The sequence below is a fragment of the Canis lupus genome, chromosome 19 (assembly GCF_003254725.2).
Source record: "Canis lupus dingo isolate Sandy chromosome 19, ASM325472v2, whole genome shotgun sequence".
Taxonomy (NCBI): Eukaryota; Metazoa; Chordata; class Mammalia; order Carnivora; family Canidae; genus Canis; species Canis lupus.
Window position 1 is genome coordinate 38,175,774 of NC_064261.1, and position 24,198 is coordinate 38,199,971.

Below are 24,198 nucleotides of genomic sequence, written 5' to 3' on the forward strand. Positions count from 1 at the left end.
GCCTGGTGTTCTAGGCTACCATCAGCAGACAGCATCCTGAGAAGTAATCCTGCCATTGCTCAAACTGTTTGCAGAAGCCTTATTTGAATTGCTTTCAGAGATCCTCTTAAAAATCCACAGCAGGAGATGAATCACCACTGAAGGCAGTTGGATTCGATTTGGGGCAATAAACAAGTCATTTAGAGCATGTGGGTGATCAAGCTGGTGTTTCTGTAGCTAGTCTGAGACAGGTGTGTGCAAGAGACCATAAGATTGATTTTCTTATTATTTCTGTGGCTCTGTGGGCTGCTCACAAGGAGGAAGCCCCTACAAGCTGGAATCCTGGCGGTGCCCCTGTCACTGGGGGCCTTCCCCTGGGAGATGGCACTGGTGGGCACCCATGATGGAGCTGTAGTATAGCAGCACTATGATTAAAGCACATGCTTTTCAGTCCTGATACTTTTTAACCTTCCTGAGTTGATTATCCCAAACTCCCCTTTCCCCAGAAAGAACACGAAATGCGTTTTCGTTCTTTCACTCATTCTTCACTGGTCAGTCAGAGAGCTTACCAATTCACAGAGCCGATTATTTTGAGAGTTCTCTTTTCTGGCCCTCCCTGTCAGTGGCAGAGAGGCCAAAGGAGGTGGAGGAAGAGGATGGAGATCCATAAAAAATCCTCAAAAAGGAGAATCTATGGCCTGCATGACCTGTGTGTGTGTTGGCTGGCATGCTTGCTTTTCGTTCTGCTGGTACAGTACATTTGAATTCTTCCTCTGAGGGAGCTGTTCCTTTGAGGGAAGTCACTCGTCAGCAATCCTTAATGCACACTTGTGTGCCAGGTGTTGTGAGAGGTGCCAGGGCACAGATCAGGAGTGCTCAGCCCGGCACTGAAGAGCTTACTCTTTGGATTGATCTGAAGAGACGTTCCCCAGCCGTGAGAACATCTCAGTTTAGGAATCTCTGCTCTCCTGTGTGACTAACTTCTTTGAAACTTTTGGGATAGAGTTTAGGATAGAAAATTTGGGCCAAAAAAAAGAAAGAAAGAAAAAAATTTGGGCCAATAAATCATCCCTACGTTTTCAGTTAGATGTAAGAAATCTCTGAAGTTTTCTGCCCACAAGACGATAATTATCTGTAGTTTTTTTTTACTTGTGATTAAATATACATAATTTAAAACTTAGCATTTTAAGCGTACAGTTTACTGGTATTAAATATACTCCCAGTCTTGTGTGACCATAACCACCACCCATTTCCAGAACTTACTCATCATTTGAAACAGAAACTGTGCTCATTAAATAACAACTCCCCACAGCCCCTGGTAATCTCCCCTCTATTTTGCTCTCTAAATTTTCCTTTTCTAGGTTTCCAGTGTAAGTGAAATCATACACTATTTGGTCTTTCATGACCGACTTGTTTTACTTAGTGTAACGTTGTCAAGGTTCATAGCACATGTCGGAATCTCATTCCTTGTAGAGGCTGAGATCCAGTCCAGGCTCCTGCAGTGCATTTAACTGCCATGCCTCCTGAATCTCCTCCAGTCTGTGGCCATTCTTCACTCATTGTCTTTCATGACCATGACACTTTGAAAGAGCACTAGTTAGGTGTTTTTTTATACCCTTGCCCACTTTGGAGCTGACAGGTGGTTGTCTTTGTAGTCAGTTTGAGATGACATTTTTAGCAAGAATGTCACAGAAGTTGCGGCTTTCTCACTGCACCCTACGGTGGAGGGGCATGATATCAATATGTCTAATTACTGATAGTGTTCATCTTGATCACTTGGTTGAAGTCGTGTCTGCTGGGTTTCTTCACTAGAAAGTTACTATTTTTCTCTATATTGGAAAAAATATTTTGAAACTACAAATATTCTGGTTCTCTTCAAATTTTTTTTTTTTTGCCCATTTATTTTTACCATGTGTCAGCAGATCTTGCCTACAACAGTTATTATGGTAGTTCTAATGGTGGTTTTCTTTTTCCCCTCATTGTGATTTTTTTTTGAATGCATGAAAAGCTAAGAAACCTGTCTTTTCTCACTGCTGTTTCTATGTATGAACCTTTGGAAAATGATCAGTCAAAAGTTTCTTTCTTTTTTAAAGATTTTATTTATTTATTGACAAGAGACACACAGAGAGTGAGAGGAAGAGACACAGGCAGAGGGAGAAGCAGGCTCCATGCAGGGAGCCCGACGCGGGACTCGATCCCAGGACTCCAGGATCATGCCCTGGGCCAAAGGCAGGCTCTAAACCGCTGAGCCACCCAGGGATGCCCAAAAGTATCTTAGGCTACATTGGCAACTGGCACCTTTCTGTTATTGATAATTCTAAAGATTTTGATGACACTTTATTACAACTGAGTATCTTTTCCTGAAAAACAAAAACAAAAACAAAAAAACTTTAGGACACTCAATCCACTTCCCAGGGAATGCTGTAATGTTAGAGATCAGATCCACCAGTAAAAGTTATTGAGGAAAGGATGTCCATCATTTCCTATCAGTTGTCATCACCTAGTAATTTGCTTCTCGTTGGGATGGTGGAAGCTTTTCATTCTTCATGGCTTAAAAAGAGACTAGGCATTAGAGCTGCCCACATGCCCTCTCCCCATGCTTGGTTCCTCCCATCCCTTTAGATGACTCCGCCAGTGCTTAAATGGGATTCCAGTTAGAATGGCACTGTGGGATCCTCTCAGTAGTTGCTGTGCAAGTGACCTCATACAGATGACTCCATCAGTCCTGGGTTCCCACAGGAGGGCTGGATGCAGAAGGTCAGTTGACAGATGTTCATTGTGTCCCCACAGGATCCATGGTACTAGCTGCCATATTGGGGAAACTTAATAAGACACATTTCCTGTTTTCCAGGAGGTCAAATTTTGATACAGAAAGAAAGAGCTAAGTCAATCAAGGAGGGGGTGTCAACTTGGCATTGTGCCAAGTGGAGAACTTGCTGGGTTGAACTGAAAAGGGGTGGATGGTGGAGCTGTGCTGTAAAGGAAAAGTAGGGGTTTCAAGCTGAAAAGGCATGAATGTTGATGAGTTGGAGGGAAATCGCAAGAGGGTCACTTGGCTTTATGCAGGAGGGCAGGTTCCATCTGATGTCTGTCTCCTTCTCTGTGGGAGACAGTGCAGAGAGCAGGCTGGGAGCCAGCAACATCACACAGCTTTGGGAAGACCCAATGAACTTGACTTCAGGGCCAGGTGGGCCACCCACTCTGCTCTTTCAGCCCACAAAAGCCCTAACCAAAGTTGCTTTTCACTGGAAGAGAGCTATCAAGAGTTCTATAGATGTCCAGGGGTCAAACATCCCTAGAAATCAATTATTCCTTTTTTTTTTTCACCCTGCAAATGGAGAAATTTTAACCAAAGTGGACATAACTACAAAGCTGTTTTTTCATGCCCCTGCTAGTCTTTCCAGTTAAGCAATGATCAATCCATGTAAATCAATCTGTATATAAATTGCATATGTCCCTCCTTTGCCTTGAATAGAAAGAAAAAAGTCTAAATATCTACATAAGAGTTAAGAGTTTAGGTTTTTTTTTTATTTTTTTTTAAGATTATTTATTTATTTATTTATTCATGAGAGACACAGAGAGAGAGAGGCAGAGACACAGGCAGAGGGAGAAGCAGGCTCCATGCAGGGAGCCTGATGTGGGACTCGATCCCAGGACTCCAGAACCACACCCTGGGCTGAAGGTGGCGCTAAACCACTGAGCCACCTGGGCTGCCCAAGAGTTTAGTTTTATTTTTGTCTTTTACACTGGACCAATTTTTAAAACCGCAATGTATATACTCAAGGGAAAACATTCCATATGCCTTTAAGTAATGTGGTCCGTTCAAGTTCTACTTTCAATGTGATACAAATTGGATTTTTATCATTATGTTGGGAAAACATTAGCAAGTTCTTAATCATTATTTGGACATTTTGTAAACCATTAGAAATTCTTTGGCTTCAGGGGTTTTTTTCCATAAAGAGAACTCACGTTCTCCTTAGAAATTTAATAGTCGCTCTGAAGTAATGTCTCATATGTAATAAGATTTTCATTACTTTTACAAACTATACTCCAGTAAATTTACTGATTGATATACAGAGAAGTAGCTCACTTCAGATAGTTCTCAATAAATTAACAGGGGGGAGCATATCATTCAGAGGGGAAATAATAAATCATGAAATGCCTTACTCATTAAAATTAAGTAACCCTCAATAAATGTAAATGAATAAAATGATAATGGCTCAGCGTTTTGTATTTTCCAAGTGCTTAGAGCAACCTTGCAAATAAACAGGGACCTTACAAAGGAGCGGTGGGGAGAGAGATTGCCAATATGTAAGTGGCTGCAGAGTGACAGTGACAGCAACTTTAATTTACCCTGATTCCATCGGAAGAATTAATCACTTTGTTCTCCAGGCCACCAAGTGAAAACGGGGTGACATTTTGCTCATCTTCAAAAAGCTCTACTGCAGGAATAAATTCAATCCTGGGATTTTTTTTTTTTTTAAGTTTTGGCAGGTTTTAGGAGCGTGATTAAAAGATTGGAGTTTACTTAAGGCTTTCTTTCCATCTTTGTCTTAAGAAGCCAGTAGATACTTGATAATTGTCATCTTCCTTTCTGTCAAAAGCTAATGCGTTGTTGAAGGATCTCAATTTGAATTTGCTCTGTATTTCCTGGCTGTGTGGTCTTGTGGAATTGTAAATGCCTGTAAATCTCAAAATTTTCATTGATACATAGGAAATGTAATAAAAAATGTGGGTGATTAGCACAGTGCCTGGGCCAGCCAGAGGCTTCACTGATACATGTTGAATCTAAAATGTGTGTTGAGGGGGAAAAAGGAAAATGAAGCTTCCCCAGCTCCATGAAGCTGCTACAGTCACTCTGTAGGTTCTATCGCTGAGCAAAAGAGAGTCCATGTCAGAAGAACAGAAATGAACAGGCCAATGAGGGGCGTGATTCTAGCAGAGGAGGGCAGGAGCAAAGTCTAGGATATTTTCTCCTCAGAAGCATGATTTCCAGGGGCACCTGGATGGCTCAGTCAGTAAAGCATCTGACTCTTGATTTCAACTCAGGTCATTATCTCAGGGTCCTAAGATATAGCCCTGAGTCAGGCTCCACATTCAGTGGGGAGTCTACTTGAGATTCTCTCTCCCTCTGCCCCTCTCCCTGCCTCTCTCTCAACTAAATAACCCTTAAAAGAGAGAAAGAGAGAACAAACGAACCATGATTTCCATGAGAGGATGCCAGTAATGGCCAGGAGCTGAGGCCTGATAAATTCTGGGTTTCCTGCTCTAAGTAGAGTGTGCACATAATTGATGAGATAGGATAGGAAGAATGGTGGCTAGGAGTGAGATGGAGAGGGACCAGTTAAATCATCCCATTCTCTGAGTATACTAGAGTCTAAAGAAAAAGGGAACCAGCTTAGCCTTTCTAAAGCAATAGCCTCAACCCTACCAGACCGAACACCTGTTTCTCCTACAACTATGTTGTAAGATCTATTTTTCTGTCCTGAAATAAAATTCATAAATAATATACCCTGTCTACATATGTAATTTCAAAAAAGAATGATTCCCTAACTCTAATATAAAGGAAAAGAATTTACAGTAAGAAAATACATATTTTGGTGTATATATAGTCAAGAAATACCATACCGTACCCAAGAACTATGGTAGAAAACAAGTCTCATTCCTCCTTACAATGAGTAAGTTTGTTCTTAAGAAGAAGAAAACATTCAGTTGAATATGGTCAGCCCTTTTTGCTCATAAGTGATATTATAAAAGAGAAAGGTAAGTTATAAAGTGCTTATATATATGCATATAATAGCCATTGCCATTAATATGAGAGCTACAAATAGAGACTAATTTGGGGGTGTTGTATTGGAGACTCATGTAATCTGAGTGACATTGACTTTGCTGCCCTGGTTTTTCCAAAGCAGTAACAGCTTATTGGTGAAGTTCCAAAGAAAACAGTACAAACATCCCTTGATTTACATGGTAATTATGTTTCTGAGAAATTCAATGTATATTAAAATGGTGCCAAACAGTTAGATTCTGTGAGCCCACATGGAAGCCCAGCAGGGTACATGCAAGCTGTATGGGAAGAGGACAGCCTGCCTCGTGTAGGACTATAACCAGTCATGAGGCATCTGCACCCCTGTCCCTCACTCACAGATTCACAGATCAAGGTAGCACCCCAGTCTTTGTGAGAACTGAGGATGCTCTTACCAATGTCCAGAAAGTTCCCTTCACATTACTCCCTGAAAGGGATACAAGAATAAAGGTGGAAGCCAGTTTGAGTGGTAAATTTAGCTGTCAAAGAATGGACTCTTCAAGTCTGGCCCCCACTTTGTTCTTAAAATAAAAGCTCTGAATTTAGGGTTTTGCTGAATCGAAATTGTCTTTATAAGTATTGATGCTTCGTTGTTATGCTAATGATTAGTCCTGAAACCATTACCGAATTCTCTGTTTTTCTGGTTGCCTTATTTCTCTTTCTTCATATTTCACTTGTGCCATTACGTGTCCTCCTATGACTTGAAAGCTTTTGGCTTTATTGTAATTTTCTTATGCTTAACTGTGTGTCCTCACCCCTGTTTTTTAACAGACACTAGTTTGATCTATGATTTTTAGGGCTGGGATATGACCAACAGTTAAATTTTCATTGTATCTTGGTGTCGCTTTGACAATTGAAGCCACCTGTAACAGCCAATGTGTCACCTGGTTTTGACATTTCCGTGGGATTTAAGATCTGGAGCTATCACTCTTTTATTGTTCTTCAGTTATGGGTCCTCAGGAGGTTTTGATCATCAGGGAGAGACAAAAATGTCTTGTTAGCTACGCAAGTACAATGCCATAAAAAGCATAACGCTTCATCTACCACAGAAGGTGTAGGGAAAAAAGTATTTGTGAGACTCAGGTGTTCTGTCTCTCTCTTCCAGCTGACTTCCCAGCATCCTTATGCTGAAGTTTTCATCGGCCGGCCCCACGTTTGGACGGTTGACCTCAGCAATCAGGAGGAAGTGGAGGATGCCGTGAAAGCAATTTTAAGTCAGAAGGTTGTGTCTTTTATTCCATTTTTCCCCATCTGTACAATCCCAGGGAGGGATTGGTGGGTGCTCTGGCAGATGGAAGTAGAGCTGCTGCCCCTGTGTGCGTGGATCCTACAGAATATTTTGGCATGACTCCTGGGTCGCAGATACAATAGTAGGAGTTTGAATTACACTTGTTTCACTGCCTAATTATGGAGCTTTCTCAGAGGTCAGAAAACACAGACTTGCTCCCCTACAAAAAAGTTAGGATGATAGGAACTATTAAAGAAATACCAGGAAATGGGGGTTTTTTGTCGTTGTTTTTAAATATTTTATTTATTTATTCATGAGAGACACAGAGAGAGAGGCAGAGACATAGGCAGAGGGGGAAGCAGGCTCCATGCATAGAGCCCGATGTGGGACTCAATCCCAGGACTCCAGGATCACTCCCTGAGCCAAAGCCAGATGCTTAACCACTGAGCCACCCAGGCATCCCTGGGAAATGTTTTTATATGGCCTTTATTTATTCGGCTTTTTTGCCTAAACCTACCTACCTATCTATCTATCTATCTATCTATCTATCTATCTATCTATCTATGATGGAGACATACTGAGCACAAGACCGGGGGTGGGGGGGAGAGAGAAGCAGACCCCGCACTGAGCAGGAAGCCCTACATGGGGCTCCATCTTGGGATCAAGACCCAAGCCAAAGGCAGATACCCAACTGACTGAGCAACCCACACACCCCTTAGCTAAACCTCGTAATATTATTTTGTATAAGTAACATTGCTGGATTCTCATCATCAATTTAGCAGACATTATGTACCTACTGTATGCAGAGCACCCTCTTACTGCCCAGTGAAGAAGGGCCACATTAACCTCTCTCAGCTCCCAGACTGCCTTCCACACCTTGGGGGCACCCTGCACTCTGAACTCCTACTAGGACACTATTTATACTCTCTTACAATTATTTAGAAGAAGCAGTATAGGCATGGTTTAAAGAGGACAAGCTGGAATTAGCTTGGGGTTGGGATTCTAGCTCTACCACCTATAAGTAGTGTCCCTAGGGCAGTTACTTAACCTCTGAGTCTTAGTTTCTTCATCTCTTTAAGTAGGCTAGGATTACCTACTATATAGATATTTGTAAGTATTCAATGAGATAATGAATATAAAGCACTTAAGAGGAGCATCTACCCCATAGTAAGTGTATAGTTGGTATTATTAAGTCACTGTTAGTATTACACATACAATATTCTTATTTTTGTTATTGACAGTCTGGATTTACATTAGACTGTCTGCAACATGAGAGCAGGAAATCTCACTGTCGTGAAAGTGAGTTACCTAATGGATTGAGAGAAGGAGGAATAGGTATTTGCCAAATATGTTTAGTGCCAACAATAACATGCAAAAATGGAGAAGTAGAAGTCGGGGGATTCTTTCTGGAAAATGAAACACTAGGTAAGTCTTTGAGGATGAGTAGGAATTGGCAAAGCTAATACCTAGAAGGACATGGGTTCAAGGCACAGTGTGAGTAAAGGGGAAGAGGTGGAGTGGAATGTGGCCCCACTGGGCTGACACAGAGTATCAGCCACAACAGCCAGAGCTTCACCACCAGAGAGTCATTCCTGTGGAGACTGATGCTAGGATAAATATATTAAAAGGTTTGGTGAAAAAGGTAGACGATATATGCAAACAGATGGGGAATTTCAACAGAAAGCTAGAGACTTTTTCCTCAAAGCCAAAGGAAAAAATGCTAAAGCTGAAAAATATATCAGAATGAAGAACTCTTTCAGTGGCCTTAGCAGCAGAGAAAAAATCAGTGAACTTACCAATAGAATTATCAAGAGAAATTGTCCAAATTGAAACAAAAAGAAAAAATGAAATTAAAAAAAAACATACGAGACCTATGGGACAATATCAAACAGCCCAATTTATATATCATTGGAATCTCAGAAGGAGGAGAGAATAGCCAGAAGACATATTTGAAAAGATAATGGCTAAGAATTTTCTGAAATGAATGAATGACATCGACCTACAGATCCTGGGAGCTCAGTGAACCCCAAGCAAGATAATTATGAAGAAAAACAAGTATATCTTATTGCCAAAGTGCTGAAAACAAAAAAAAAATATAGGGAAAAGATCTCAAAAGCAATCAGAAAATTTTATTCCATTTAGCCGGTTAGCAATATGAAAGACCACCAGCTTTTCATCAGAAATAAGGTCCTTCAGAGACAGAAAGTATAGGGCCTTTAAAACAGGTCATAATAAGGATTCTGGATTTTATGTTAAGTATGATTGGAAGTTTTGAGCAGGGAAATGGCATGACCTAGTTTACATTTTCAGTCATCAAGAGAAATTGCAGAATATGTCTGACTTAAAATCCTATGGTTAGTAGGTAGAAGAAATAATCAGGACTCAACTCCTGGCCTTCTGCACCTTCTAAAACCATCTGTCATTGAGTGATGCCAGGCCACCTCTGTCCAGGGTCAGCTGATCTTGAGGAATTGTACTCTGACTTAGAGCAGTGAATGGGTACTAGAAGAGACAGGACCTCTCACAAGACAGGAGGTAAATAGAGAAGAAAGGAAAAGGTAGGAAGATAATAGGTTTCCAAGGCCAGCAGGAATTACACAGTGCAGCCTGCAGGCATCCTTCCTGTGGCCATGAGAGTAGCGGTTCTTGTCCCACAAAGCAGGACGGCCAAGAACATTTCCCCCATTTCTCCACAACTGGATGTGGTCTCAGCATTCCCTTCCATTCCATTCCCCAAAGAGGCTTTGACTTGTTCCTGAAGGATTATCATGCAGAAATTACCGTGTGCCCCCTGCCCCAGTCCCCACAATAGCTCCTACATCAGAAGCTCATCAGTGTTCTTTTATATCCAAAGCCAGGAGTCTGGAGAACTTTCCCATACAGAGGGCCCTGTTCCTGTCCACAGCAGGAGGACTAGTGAGACTCACTGGCTGGGGTGGTTTAAGAATGCAATTACCTTTTCTTTCTTTCTTTCTTTCTTTCTTTCTTTCTTTCTTTCTTTCTTTCTTCTTCTTTCTTTCTTTCTTTCTTCTTTTCTTTTCTTTTCTTTCTTTTCTTTTCTTTTCTTTTATAGGAAAATCATTGGGCTTCATATTATTTAAAACTGTGAACAGGCCACAAAGCAATAAATGAATCAGCATCCCTTGGTTAAGTTTGGTTGGTAGGAGGACACAGGAAGAGCCATTTTGCCGTGTTTATTACCTTCAGCCTTTTGAATTAACTCCTTTCCATTTCTAACGGCTGCCCTTTGGAATAAGTTGTAGGTATGGCCCCTGAGTATTCAGGCTGCTTCCCACCACAAAATTGAATCCGTTGATGTCATGACAGATGGCCACCAATGTTTATTTCACTCCAGAAATTCTACTTGTCATCACATAAATGAGCCTGATATGCCAAGTCCTCTGTTGTAGTTTCTTTCTTTTCCTTCTGTGAACCTTTGAGAGGAGAACCTTTCTGTAGGCCAGTCACAGAAAGCCTCTGGAATCACCCAGAGGTTGAGTAAATAAATAATCTTAAAAGGAAAGAAAAATTGTACTTTTCATGTGAAGGGCTATATCTGGGTCTGAGAGGGCACAGCACTTGCAGAAGGTTGAGGTGAGAAGGAGCTGGCTTGCCACATGGAAGTCAGTTTTCTAAGTATTTTGAGCTCTTCTGTGGTGCTTTGTTGAGGAACAAGACGACCCGTGTTATTGCACAATAGTCCAGCCCCAGTAGTACAGTACCCTCAGCTCAGCTCCCTTTAGCTCTCCCTGGATAGATGTAGGCAGGGATGGCTGAGATAAAAACTCTGTGATGCATTATATGATTGTGGGTTTGAAAACCTATTATGAAATTAACAGTCATGGTTAAAGATTTCACATGTAATTTGTGAATCAGCACACAAAGAAAGGGGAGAAGGTGCCCTGAGACCAACTGCTTGGCTGCCCATGGAAGGATGTCTTCTCTGTCAACTGCCCCGTGTTCCACAGGCCTCAACCCACAGGTGTTCTGTCCAGGTCTCCACCCTGTAAACTTAAGATAAGCAAGTGTAGACCTAAGCAGGAGATGTTGATGGTGGCCCTCTATCCTGTTGCTGGCAAGTACTCTTGGGCTCTCTGAAGTCGTCACAGACTGGATTGCTAGTGATTTTATCCCAAGTGTAAAAGTGAAATTTCCATTTCACATTGGCAGTGCTTGCTGGATGCCAAAACACAAGCCTCACAGAGTTGGCACAGATGCTGTGCAGCAGAGATCAAACCCACATTTCTTCCCCTTCCCCAGGTGTCAGTATAGTGATCAGATTGTCTCTCCCACCCCAGAGAAGCACCTTCTGGGATTTCCTGCTGCCTTCAAATAAAGCTTAAGATCCTAAGTATAGAAACCTTTTTATGGACGTCCAGTGAACCTCTTCCCTCTTCTCAGCCTTGTCTCACCATCCTTTACAATCCCAAGCTCTACCCACCTGCTGTTTTTCTCATGTGTCTCACCTTCCACTACGTGCCCTACCACCAATGTCTTCCACATCTTGGTTTGCTAGAATCCCAGCTGGCTTTAAAAGCCCAGCATGAGCAGAAGTCTGCTTTTACCTTCTCGCTTCCTGGGCACCTTGGCTGAACTCTTGGAGGCACTTTATTACTCTGATTCTGCCCCCATGAGTTCCCTAGGTACATGCTAACTTTACTGACTAATGCAGACCAGGGCTTTTGTCACCATCATGGGTCCTTAAACCACTCATCATGTGCCCTTCTCATAGCATTGAATATGCAGTCATTTACTGGGTATTTGCTGCATTCCTGTGTGGCACACACAACCCAGCAGCCATGGGGCCTGCCCTGTGAAGCTTAACTTCTAACAAATTATACTCCCTGCCTTTTGTTGAATGCCTACTGTGTTCTGGAAGCTAAACTAAGCACTGTACTTTTTTTTTTCTTGTAATCTTCACCACAGCTTAAAAGAGGTAGATTTTTCTTCCTACCATTTTACACATGAGGAGCCTGAGGCTCAGAGATGGTAGGTAATTTGCTCAGGGTCCCACAGTGAATGAGGAGCAGAGGCAGGTTGTAAACCCAGGTGTATTGACATCCAAGTTCATAGTCTTTTCCCCTCTCAAGGCTCCTGAGTGAATCAGGGGATGATTGGGTAAATGTCCTAGGTTCTGTGTCATCCTCTTTCATGAGACTATGTTCTATTTCCACAGATTGAGCCATACATGCCATATGAATTCACATGTGAGGGAATGCTGCAGAGAATCAATGCTTTCATTGAAAAACAGGTAAGGCTCTGCATTACACCAGGGGGATCTCATGAGAAGCTAAGAGCTCACCATGCTTCTCTAGTTATTTTCCTACTTGTAAGACTCCAGAAGATGGATAATGGCTGGGTGGAATTTTGAAGCATGCACTGTCATGGTCCCAAGAGACTTAGTCTGTCCTTGGGGTAAGAATGTTCTTTATGATGGTGGAAGGTTAAAATGGAAATTTGGAATGGGATGGTGGAAGGTTAAAATGGAAATTTGGAATGGGAGGGACTTGGATGGTCAAGGTAAAGACCTCCTGGACCATCAGACCTGTGTTCCGAATGGGTTCATGAGGACTTGGATAGGGAGCGGGACAGAGAGACAGTTCTCTGGTCCTGCCTGGCTTTCATTTCGCACCCTACAAAAGGCGGGGGCTGAAACCAGGGGTTCCTAAGCATTCCTTTAATATACGTTCAATAATTCCAAATATGTTAGGACTTTCTAGTGGTTTTCAGATATCTTTTCAAACACGACCCCTTTTCAAATGAAACTTTACATGAAACCGAAGTATAAAAAAAAAAAAAAACAGATAAAAGGAGGGCTTTGGTTCTAAAGTGGGGGTGGAGGTCCAGGAGTCCACCACCCCCAACAGTGCTTGCGAACTATGGCTTGTGCTCGTGCCAGTAAAGGCCAAGAGCACCACTTCCATCCTTCTGTAATATTTTAATTCCTTAGTCTTCAAAAGAAGCTCAGAGCTACAAATAGACAGAGTCAGAACCCCTGTAGGCAGGGCAGTATGAACTCCTTGACCGTATTTCAGAAATGGGGGTCTCCTCTTAAAAAGCAAAGTAGAGTGTCTTCAGATGATCAAGAGATCTCTACACAATAGGGGATGAGGACCGTGCAGACTAAAATAGAAATGGTGTATTGAAAATATAAGTAGGTGTAGAATGGGGGTCCCAGGTTGGTTTCTAAGGAAATGTTTGAGACGACAGACTAGAGAGCCCCGGACAGTCCTAGAGGCTGCTGTTGGAGAGGGAGAGTGGTGAACACAGGCTTCAGGATGGCACGCCTGATGTTCTGGGCGCTTGTTAGTGGCCAAAGGACATGCTCTGCAGCCCCACCATCTGGGTTCAGTCCCACCACAATCTTGGTTGTATGACTTGGGGTTCATTACTTAGCCTCTCTGGGCCTTAGTTTCCTCTCCTGTAGAATAAGGATAATAATAGACTTCTTGGGGCACAAAGTGCTTAGAACAGGGCTCCTGGATAGTGCTCCATAAATGCAAACTAGTACTGTTGATTACTTATTATATGATATATGATATTATGTATCCTATTAGAGTATATAATTATATTGTGATATAACGTAATACAATATGACTCATGCAACTTGACCACAAGAGCTAAGCATCTGAATCATCGCTTCATTCAGTCTCTATATAATGCCTTGATTGCGAATGACCATATCAGCATCCTAACTCAAGCAGCCTTTTACGTATAGACTTCATGGCAGTGCATGCCAGGCATGTCCCAGCACGTCGTCTCATTCAGTCCTCATGGTGTCCTGCGAGGTGGCAGGAGTAACCTCATTCTCTGGATAACGGGGACCGAGATTTGCGATCGTGGGCTCGGACATTGTGGACTCAGGTTCAGTGCTGGTTTGGTCTGAGTCCAGGCATGTCCTAGCAGCATTGCCAGGGCCGCAGGCAGTGACAGGCGTCCTGGAGCTGGGCACGGACCCATATCCATCTACCTCACAGAGCTGCTGGCCCTTCCCGAAGGCGCTGAGAGGAGTGGTGGGTTCTCCTCTGGTGGTGAAATTTAAGCTATCACCGCTCTTACCACCGTCACAGGAATGAGCTGACATTTTGCCAGGACTCCCACATCTGCTTCTGAAACCCGCTTCCTCCTCTCCTGTCCACTTCCTTTCAGGGAAAATGGGTCCTCAGCACCACATATAAAAAGACTTTTTATCAAGTTTATTTGAAGGCTTCTTCCCTAAGACTCTTGAATCCTAGCCAGTCCTTAAAAGTTCTCCTGTGGCCTGTTGTCTGTGAATCTATTCCTAGCTTTCCTTTCAAACAGGAAGGTTGCATTCCCCAGAGTGACCTGGCTAAATGCTCCACGGTGCAGGAGCATGCCTGGTCCATGCGCCTCTATGTCCCAGGTGCCCTGCCTGCCACGCAGTAGGTATGCAATAACTCCCACTTGAAGGAGCGAATAAAAATGAATGAGAGTGTGTGCACATGCTTGCACTTTTTATTCATGGGTCTCAGGAGCCAGGAAGTTCATCTTGGACTTTATGATCTAGGATACATGCTAATAAAACTGCCCTTTCACACCAGCTCCTCAGCACAGACTCCTGCAGAGTCCTGCAGTTTGCAGAAATCCAGAGCTTTCTTTTTGGCCTGCTATGATCGACTCACCCATCCACCGGGTAACCGGGTAAATGCTTATCAGCTGGAGTGCGCTATGGACCATGCTGGGAAGTAGGGGAGATGTCAGGGGATGAGTCTCGTCCTCAGGTAACTTTAGGCCTCACAGAGAAGCCAGTCACATCCACAGGCAATGCCACCACCATCACCAACGGTGACGTGACCTGGATGCTTAGGGATCGCACCACCCAGCCTGCAGCGTGGGCAAGGGGGAGAGATGGGGAGAGTCTGTTCAGAAGCGTTCTGCAGGAGATGAATCCTGACAGCAAACTGAGGGGGGCCGCTGTACAGCTCAATATGTAGAGGCCTAGGGGAAGAGAGAGGGAGGTGAATTATTGGAAGTTTAGCTGTGGCCTAAGAGAGATGATGTGAGAGACAGGGCTGAGGAGGAAACACTTCCTGAGAAGATGCGGCCGCTCAGCCGAAGAATGCGGGTCTGATTCTGGGACAGCAGGAAGCTAAAGAAAGGCTTTAATGCAGGATGAGAGCAGTGAGACTCGCAGATTGGCATTTCAGGAAAATCATTCTAGGAATCTTCTGTTTGGGGCATTTTTTGTTAAATACTCTCTCGGTGCTGCCAGACGAGCCAGAAGGAGGCCAGTTGTGAGATTGTCCCAAGCCTCTGGGCGCGGTTTTGTTGAAGCCATACTGTTCACCCAACTTTAGAGGGGACATGGGAAGTCAAGACCCATTGATTCACAGGTTGGGTCTTCAGCCACATTCCCTCCCGGCCTCGGTATTTTAGAGCTCGGGGTGTTCGTTATTTTTGCAGCTAGAATATCATCAAAGAGCAGTGAGACTGGAGAGAGGGGTGTTTCTGGTCTGAACGGAAAAGCCGCAAGCTCTGAAGAAGTGGTGGCAGCTCAGGCTTCCCGTGCCTTCAGCTGTGGGAGTGCTGCAGCCCTAATTAGGCTGATCTCTGCCTTCAGAGTCTTCCGTGTGATCTGCAAGGGGAACAAGGACACTTTTATCTCAGAACCTTTTCAAGGTTGTCCATCATGCTCACCCAAGGCAACGGGAGCCAGAGGAAGCCAATTGACAGCAATTGAGAAAGCTCCAGGCTTCAGTGTCCCGTTGAGTGGTTGACAGCTGGAAACCTACCTCATACCCAGCCAACCCCGGGCTCACTCACCCAGTGGGAAAGACGCCTGACTTTAGGGAAACCACTCACTTTTTTCTCCTGATGACCTCCCCTACACACACCACCACTGCTTTGCTGTACCGGAAATGTTGATTTGGGGTTGCATGCGCTTCTAAATCGGCACTCTGTAAGAGGCGCTCTCTCTAGCAGCAGGGGAGGACTGGGGGGTGGTGCCAAGGCGAAAATCCCTTGTAATCTAAGATCAAGAGCATTATAATTCTTCCCTAACCCGAGTGTCCAGGCCTGTTAATCTTCTCATGATGCATTTCTTGGGAAAGGTTTAGGTATTTGCCTCGGGCCAGAGTGTAGAACAGGTTCTTTTGAAGGAATGGAAATGTTCAGTTTGCTTTCTGAAAACCGTCCATTTGTTCCTCATTCCTGTTTTCTACTTCCTGTAAAGACTCTGAAAATACACGGAATGATTATGCTCTTGTTATTTTGCAAAGAGCAGGTAATTCATGTGAAAAGCGGTCTGACAGTATGGAGGGGAAAATGAGTGGCCTCCAGAGCCACTGTGGAATCTGCTGCAGCTCCTGGGAAATCTGGCTTGCCTGAGCCCATCTTAAACTCTCTGGCAAGTGTTCTAGACGCAAGGACAAGCCTGTTAGTGAATCCGGTTAGTCCAGCATAGCAAGAAGTGGTGAAGGTGACAGGTTGTAGGGGGAGAGAAAGAGGAGCTGAAAAGGGGACAGGGATGGCCCTAGTTTGGGGAATGTTTGCTCTTTGTTTTTTTTTTTTTTCCTTTTTTTATTTTTTTTTTAAGATTTTATTTATTTATTCATGAGACACAGAGAGAGAGAGAGACAGAGACATAGGCAGAGAGAGAAGCAGGCTCCGTGCAGGGAGCCTGATGTGGGACTCGATCCCAGGACTCCAGGATCACGCCCTGGGCCAAAGGCAGACGCTTAACCTCTGAGCCACCCACGCATCCCTAATGTTTGCTCTTTGAAGAAGTGGACAGCTGCCGTTGGCCTGACCACCCCTGATCTCAGAGAGACTGGCTGCGTCATGTTTAAGTTCTGAAGCCTGGAGCCGGGTCCCACGCCCACTCTCTGTGATCTTAGGCAAGTTCCTAATCACATCATCCTGTTGCTTCTTCTGTGTGTTGGCAATAACACTACCCACCCCAAAAGGTTGATGGGAGGAATCAATAGATTACTGGGGGTGTAGGGCCGAGAGCAGTGCCTGACACAGAGTAGGTCCTCAAGAAGCCTCAGCTACTTGCTGCTACAGGAGCCCAGCGCCCAACCAAGGCAGGCTTTTTAAACAGCTTCATCCATATGTGAGTTACAGACCATAAAATTCACCCCACGTAAGGATACAGTTCAACGATGTTTTAATCACATTGATAGAGGTGTGCAATCACCATCAAGGTCTACTTTTCTAGCACTCCCATCACCCCAGAAAGCTCGCTTGTGCCTATTTGAGTCTTTGCCCCAGTCCCTGGGCAGACACAGATCTGAGTTCCGTCTCTGTGGATTTGCCTTTCCTGGAGATTGCTGGCTTCTCTGACTCGGCCTAACGTTAGCGAGGTTCGTGCAGGCTCATATAGCAATACTTCATTCTTTCTTATTATTGCTGGTTAGTGTGCCACTGTGTGAGTGTACACACTTGCCAGGGGACAGATGTGTGTTGTTTCTAGCTCTGGGCTGACATGAAGAGTGGATGAACATCCACGTGCCTGTGAATGTAGGTTTTCATTTCTCCTGGGTAGCGCCTCAGTACTAGAAGACTAGAGGATGTGGGAGGTCTGTGGCTACCTCCTTGAGGAGTGAGCTTCTTGGCTCATTGATGTGCGTGTGTAGAGATCATTCCTGGAGATAGGGTGCTACAGCTCGGCGTCACAGAGTACTGTGTTCACGGTACCTGTGGAGTCCCAGATCCACACCCACTGCTGGCCATCAGCCCACTGGCCGTCTGGGGATGAAGTCCACTCCTTTGAGGACAGCACAGGCTGAGAATGGGAGATACCAGTGGGCCGCTGAAATGTCTTTAATCCAGTCAGTATTTACTGAGCACCCTTTTGTGGCAGACCCTGGATCTCTCAGCTATAACATAAATAAACACGTGTGTTCCTTACTTCTCAAACAGCTGGCCGAATTTGGTCCAAACCCCAAATTCAAGGCCTAGAACCTGCCCCTTCCTTTTTTTTTTTCTCTTGTTCATTTTCCCCAAATTCCTGGCCTTACTTCCTCTAGATCCTGCCCCCAGACCTGTATCTACACCTTCTTGGCTATACACAGTGAGTCTCTACAGAAATCCACTTGGACCTGATATGTCGTGAATGTAGTAACTGTTAACAGTTTGGCCAGGACCGAGTAGGGCTGGAGGGTTTGTGGAGGAGAGCCCATCACAAACCATCCAGGAGGGAGGGACAGGCCGGCGCCTCCACCCCATGGGGAGGGGCAGGGGGGCGGCACCCCATCATTTTCTCTGCTCTTTGGCCATTTCTGGGAATCACGTTTTCTCTATGCTGTGACTTGGCCTTCACTACAAAGACAAGCGCCCTTACTTCTTTTCCACAGTAAGTTGTCTTCACTTGTTCAAACATTGCTTTTTCTCATAAATTTGTTGACAATAAACCTTTCTTATTAGATTCACTGCAGGAAAATTTCAGAATCATCAAGAAAATTTAGGGGAATTTGGTGACCGGTTGCAATAGTTGTCAGAGAGGAATGCAGATGTTTTGTGTTCTAAATGGGCGTGTTAACCACGTTGGAAATCACTGTGTCTCACTCAGGCTGTATAAAGCCTCTCTGAGGTAGAATATTGTCCCTTTCTATTTCTACTACTGTCAGAGCCCCAGGATGCTGAAAGCATTCAGTTCAGTTCAACAGCTCTATATTGTGCACCAGTTATCTGCAAAGCACCATGTTTGTGGGAAGCCACTAGCTCCTATTCCGCCTACGAAACCCAGCCCAGAAGTCCCTGTTTCCTGGAAGCCCTCCCTGATTGCTTCCACTGCCACACGTCCCATCCCCACAGAGTTGATCATTTACGTACTCTCAGTGGCCTTTACGTCCTATTTGGCCATCTGCTTTCTGCTGTTCTATAATTCTTTTAATGTTGACCTCTCTTACCAAACTGTGCACCGAGCCTTTGAGCCCAGAGACTGTGTTTCCTAGGTATATTCAAGTTTCCAGCACTTAGCACAGACTTCAAGAGGTTTTTGGTCAGGTTAGAATAGATGAGTGAGAACCCTCAAAGCCACCACATGATATGAATGTTTCCTAGAGGTGTGTTTGAACTCAGATACCTGGGTTAGTCTGAGGCCAGCCTCTCCCTCCTGCACTCCTTCAGGGCTTCCTAACTGCCTCTGCTCTTGCCTCTACTCCTGCTCCTGCCTCTACTCCTGCTTCTGCTCCTACTCTTGCCTCCGCTTCTGCCCCTACCTCTGCTCCTGCCTCTGCTCCTGTCATCTCTTCTCGGCACATCCTCTCACTCCTCTGCCCAGAACTCTCCAGGGGCTTTCATCTTACTCTAAGGAAAAGCCAAAGCTGTACGCAGTGACTCCCTAAGGCCTCCTGGACCTCACCTTTGCTACTTCTGGCCCCACCATGCACACTCTCTGCTCCATGTAGAACTCCCTGCTCCTCTGGAAGCCTGCTGGACATTCCCTTGTCACAGCCTCTCATCCTGATTTGCCTCTGCCTGGAATGTTCTTCCAAATACTTGCATGGCTCACACCTTTACTCCTTGGGTCTTTTCTTAAATGCCCCTTCTCAGTGGTGCTTTATCTGTTTACCCTCTCCCCCAGCAGTCTCAATCCTTTTTCTTCACCTCATTCTCTTCTAGAGATGTGGACCAGGGGGGAATTCTGAGCCCTTAGGCTTTTCTGCTTCTCAGCAAGTATTTTGTTGAATGAATGAATCAGTGGATTGGCCAGAGGAGGAGTGCCCTCAGTGAGATGAGGGAGGTGGACATCGCCACATTTATCTGTTCTGAGGCAGAATGAAACAGAAGGCCTCTAGCCTCTCACAAACGCCCAAAAGGGTCTTGCACCTAAACATCAGAAGACACTTGTGATCGGGGCTGCCAGTACAGTTGTGCCTTGCAGGTAGCTGGGCCAAAGACATGGCTTCCATGTCAGTTCTCATAGCTGATCCAGGCAATTCAGCATTTACCCTCTGGACCTGGTAGCAATTAATGGTCTACCTAGGAATATCATCTTTACCATCTCTAGATGCCTTCTGAAGAGTGAAGAGGTGAAAGCAGGCAGAGAGCTCGAGGGCCATCTGTGGATATCCCCTACCTGGAGGCCAGAATCGCATCCCTGATCCCCACCCTCCCTCCTGCCTCACCCCGCATCCTGCTTACCAGGACGCCTTCGGGCTTCCCAGAGGGTTCACCAAGCCTTAAAACGGTCCTGCTGCTATTTTCATTATTTCTTGTCCCACTGGCCCCCAAAACAGACTCCTAAGAGAATGCCAGGCCAGCGCCCTGGTGAGCCATGAGCAAGGGTGTCTGGAGCCCAAAAGCTCGCATGAGCTTCCATAGGGTGGAGGAGCTGTAGTGGTTGACTAAGAGATGAGCCAGTGGGGCAGCTCCGCCCTCCGGCAGAGCCTTGAGGGCACATCCCTTCGAGCAGTCCCCGCGATGCCATCTTGCTCTTTCCCACATGAGCTGCGGGGGCCCCATTTATTCAGGGCCGCCCCGCAGATGCCCTGCAGATGCACCACACCGCAGTGTCTCAACCCCATACAGGGTAGAGGAGGGCCCAGAGGAAGGACACGAGTGTCAGTGGAGCACCTGCTGCTGGCCAGTTTCTGTCAGGTCCATCAGCCCCAATCTGGGCCTTCCCACTTGAGGCGCTTTCCCTGGTGCATCACCTCCTGGTCTGACACAGCAGAATCTTTCTCCTTGTTTTCGTTTTACGCCCTGGACCGCTTCATATAGCACACGAGGCTGAGAATGAATGAGAAACCACTTCTCAAGAGTCCACCAGACTGACCAGGTATAGGGATACTCCCCTCAGCTCTAACTGCCTGTAGGTGTCATCCAGGGAGAGACATTCTGTGTTTTCTTACAAACCGTAAAAGCCAGCATTGGAGCCTTAGCTGTCATGGGTTTCTGGCCCCCAAGCCTAATCCAGGGACAGGCCAAGCTAAGTCCTGGAAGCAAGGAAAAAAATTCTCACTTGACCTCTTGTGACATGCCATGTAATCTGATTTGCTTTCCTATACGTCCGCCCATTCTGTACAGGTCACACACAGGCTTTGGTGTTGCATTTAAAGTCTCCTTTTTATAAAATTTAAAAGCTATAGAAGTTCTCAGATTGCTTTTAAAGAATTAGGAGCAAAGTTGCTTGCATTAGCCAGCCAGAGAAACAAACCGAGAAGCAACACTTAACCTTTTCCAAATATCTGTGCACCCGCTCAGCTCTCATCAATAACCCCATTGATCATGGGGTGTTTTCCTTCTTCCTATTTGATGACAGCCATCCTCATGGGATGGACAGCATGTCAAAGGTCAGCCGATAAGTTTCCGTATGCTTCCAGGTAAGAGAGCAGCAGCCATCAGCGAACACGGTGATACTATTGAGGGTGCCGTAGGTCTGTGCAGTCAAGCCGTCACCCTTAGGAACAGCATCCAGTCCAAGGTGACTGTGCCGCCCATGGCTTAGCAAGCACGTGGATTGTGCTCAAGATTCTTAAGACTGAGGAGTCAGACAGGGTCTTCCTGCCCGGCTCCTGGTGGCTTTGGAGCGGGACACTCTGCTCATCCTCCCATCATGCCTGTGCCTCCCTCTCAAAAGGTTAGGCTGGGCCCTAATGTCTCTCAATAATCCAGGGTATCTGTAGTATTTCTGCATTGTTAGGCTCTCTGGAATGTTCTGTCTTCAGCTGATGTGAATCCATCTTCGGGGTATCTCAGACACGCAGTGAAGGGTTTCTCTTCGTTTGCCACCAAACTCACTTAGGCTCTCAAGGAGTCCAGTGATAGAGTCATGTGAGGCGGAGGGCCACAGTGGGTTTGCCTTACTTGTTGGGGTCTTGTCATGGATTGGAGGAGACTAGAATGGCACCCAGCACTGAGTACTCACTGCCTGCCAATCGCCTTTCTCAGCACGTAACAGCATCACCTCTTTCAGGAAGGAGGTAGGGAGAGGCAGGAGCCATAGGAAGTCCTCACTATCATCATCTTCCTTGTCCTAATGAGGCAGGATGTGCCCTCCGTGCCATCTGCCCACAGAGCCTAGGGAACATCCCCTTTGCTCTTTTCTCTTATGCTCACTGAAACTAATACAAGGACAAACTTAAAAAATAAATAAGTAAAAACTCAAGCAATACAAAAGGGCCCCCTCTGGCCTGTTTTCCAGGGCTGCACCCACTTCATAACTAAGGACCAGGCAGTGGCAGGCCCCACCTGCAGTGTTCCACGTTACCAGACCAGGGGTGGGGATAGCATGAAGTATTTCCTCTGTGGGTGCCAGTTCTGGGAGCCCTGGACCCTGAGATTATAAATCAGCTCTTTCTCTACACGAGCAAGGAAAGGAAACATGAGGAAAATAAAAATATTCCAGAAGGGACATTCATTGAAAGGTGAATTTCCTTAGCACTCCAGACCACGTCACTCCATTCCCCTCCCAGTGGCATCCACACCAACCTGAGAGATTCTTGTAGGAGCCCGTGCACGTTTATAAGCACCTCCGCAGCTTCTTTCACTCCTCGGGATGTCCAGAAAAGGTTTCCATGTCAGTACATAGAAATCTGTTGTGTTTTAGGGTGTTGAGTTTAAACAGCTAATTAAAGACAGCTTTTAGTTTATTTCACGTCTCTAGCTTCTACTCTGACAATGCCACTGTGGTATCCTTTGTACCCTGTGTGTCCCCATATGTCTGTAGGGTGGATTCCTACCGGTGGAATTCAGAGCCCAGGATCCTGAACACCTCTGAGCACTCCCGAGGTCGAGTCCGCCCCCAGAATGGTCAGGCGAGCCTGGCTCTCCGGGTCTCCTACACGGACAGCACATTCTGCAGGGGGCCACCCCTGGGACTCAGAAGTTGGCTGGGGTTCCAAGCCCAGTGTGCTAGCAAAGCGAGCTCCAGGTGCCACAAGGGTGTGAGTTCCCTCCACTGGTAGCTATGCAGGGTTGCCTCAGGCACAGCCCAAGTGAAAGCCTGGGGTTCCAGGTCCCAGCTCCCTGTTCCTTGTTGACCTTCTCTCTGGCCCTGCTGGTCTGTCCTCTGGTCCCCCAGGCTGCCCATTCACCGGGTCACCCGCATCATGTCCTTTTGCCCACCCCAGGTCTCCCTGGGATGTGTTAGTTTCCTGCACTCCCTCTGGATCCTGGAAGGGACTGGCCCTGCCCCATTCTGGGTACCCGCACAGGAGCTGTGTTGCTGCTGGGGCCTCTCTTTACAGGGGGGCCAGCGTACTTCACCTCCGATCACAGGTCCTCAGGCTGTTTCCCTGGCTGTGGCCTTAGTGCAGCATTACAATCGTCTTCAAGCCCTGAGCCCCCACCAAGGTACCAACCCCACAGTGGGTTCCCTCAGCCGTGTCCCTGCAGACCCCTCCGCTTCACAGTCACAAACTGTACTCGCAACATAGCGTCATGCTAGGTAACTGCCAAATTAGGTAGACACTGAACAGGTCTTTGGAATTGGAGCGAGAACAGAAGAGCTGGTGAAGGTGGACCCGACATGGAGCTTCAGGGCTGGAGGCTTCCATAGCGAGGCTGATGGTCCTGACGACGAAGAGCCACTGCTCGGCACCGGCCCGGTGCTGCACCCGTGCCGCTGTTCCTCTCGCCCTCCAGTCCCTGCGGGCCCTACTGCTGTCCCCTCGTGGATGAGGCAGCCCCTGGGTAGAGAGAGGTGAAGGGACACATTCTGGCTGGGCCTGATTCCCACCGAGTCTGCCTGCCCCCCCTGGTCTGGGCAGCTGGCAGCCCGGGGAGCCCCCGCCCCAAATCCTCGCTCCCTTGACTGATGGCTCCTTGTCGTTTCAGGACTTCTGTCACGGGCAGGTGATGTGGCCGCCCCTCAGCGCCCTGCAGATGAAGCTGGCGGAGCCCGGGCAGTCCTGCAAACAGGTGTGCCAGGAGAACCAGCTCATCTGTGAGCCCTCTTTCTTCCAGCACCTCAACAAAGACAAAGACATTCTGAAGTGAGTCCTGTGGGTCGGGAGGGCTGGGCTGAGAAGGCCAAGGTTCTCAGGGAGCAGGTTCCCCAGGCCCCCAGAGCGTTAGCCTGGCGGCTTTGTTGTCAGGTAGGTGAGGTCACCTGGTGTGCCGCTATACTTAGAACTCCAGTGGGGATGTATTGGTGTAAATAGTGTGTGTTAGGGATTGGAGATTGCAGGAACTGTTCGGTTTGTCCATGGTACACCCAGGGAACTGCAGGCGTAGAGACAGACCTAAAACCACGAGCCTGGAGGGCCCCACCCCT

General features: G+C 46.1%; 1 protein-coding gene across 7 annotated transcripts in view; it reads left to right on the forward strand.

Annotated features, from left to right (window-relative positions):
- Window positions 1–24,198, forward strand: part of MGAT5 (alpha-1,6-mannosylglycoprotein 6-beta-N-acetylglucosaminyltransferase) — a 339,366-nt gene that overhangs the window by 303,502 nt on the left and 11,666 nt on the right. For all 7 annotated transcript variants that reach the window (XM_049097328.1, XM_049097329.1, XM_049097326.1 and 4 more), the window contains 3 exons: window positions 6,891–7,007; window positions 12,190–12,264; window positions 23,760–23,917. In XM_049097328.1, coding sequence (XP_048953285.1) covers window positions 6,891–7,007; window positions 12,190–12,264; window positions 23,760–23,917 — 350 coding nt within the window. The remainder of the gene's footprint in view (window positions 1–6,890; window positions 7,008–12,189; window positions 12,265–23,759; window positions 23,918–24,198) is intronic.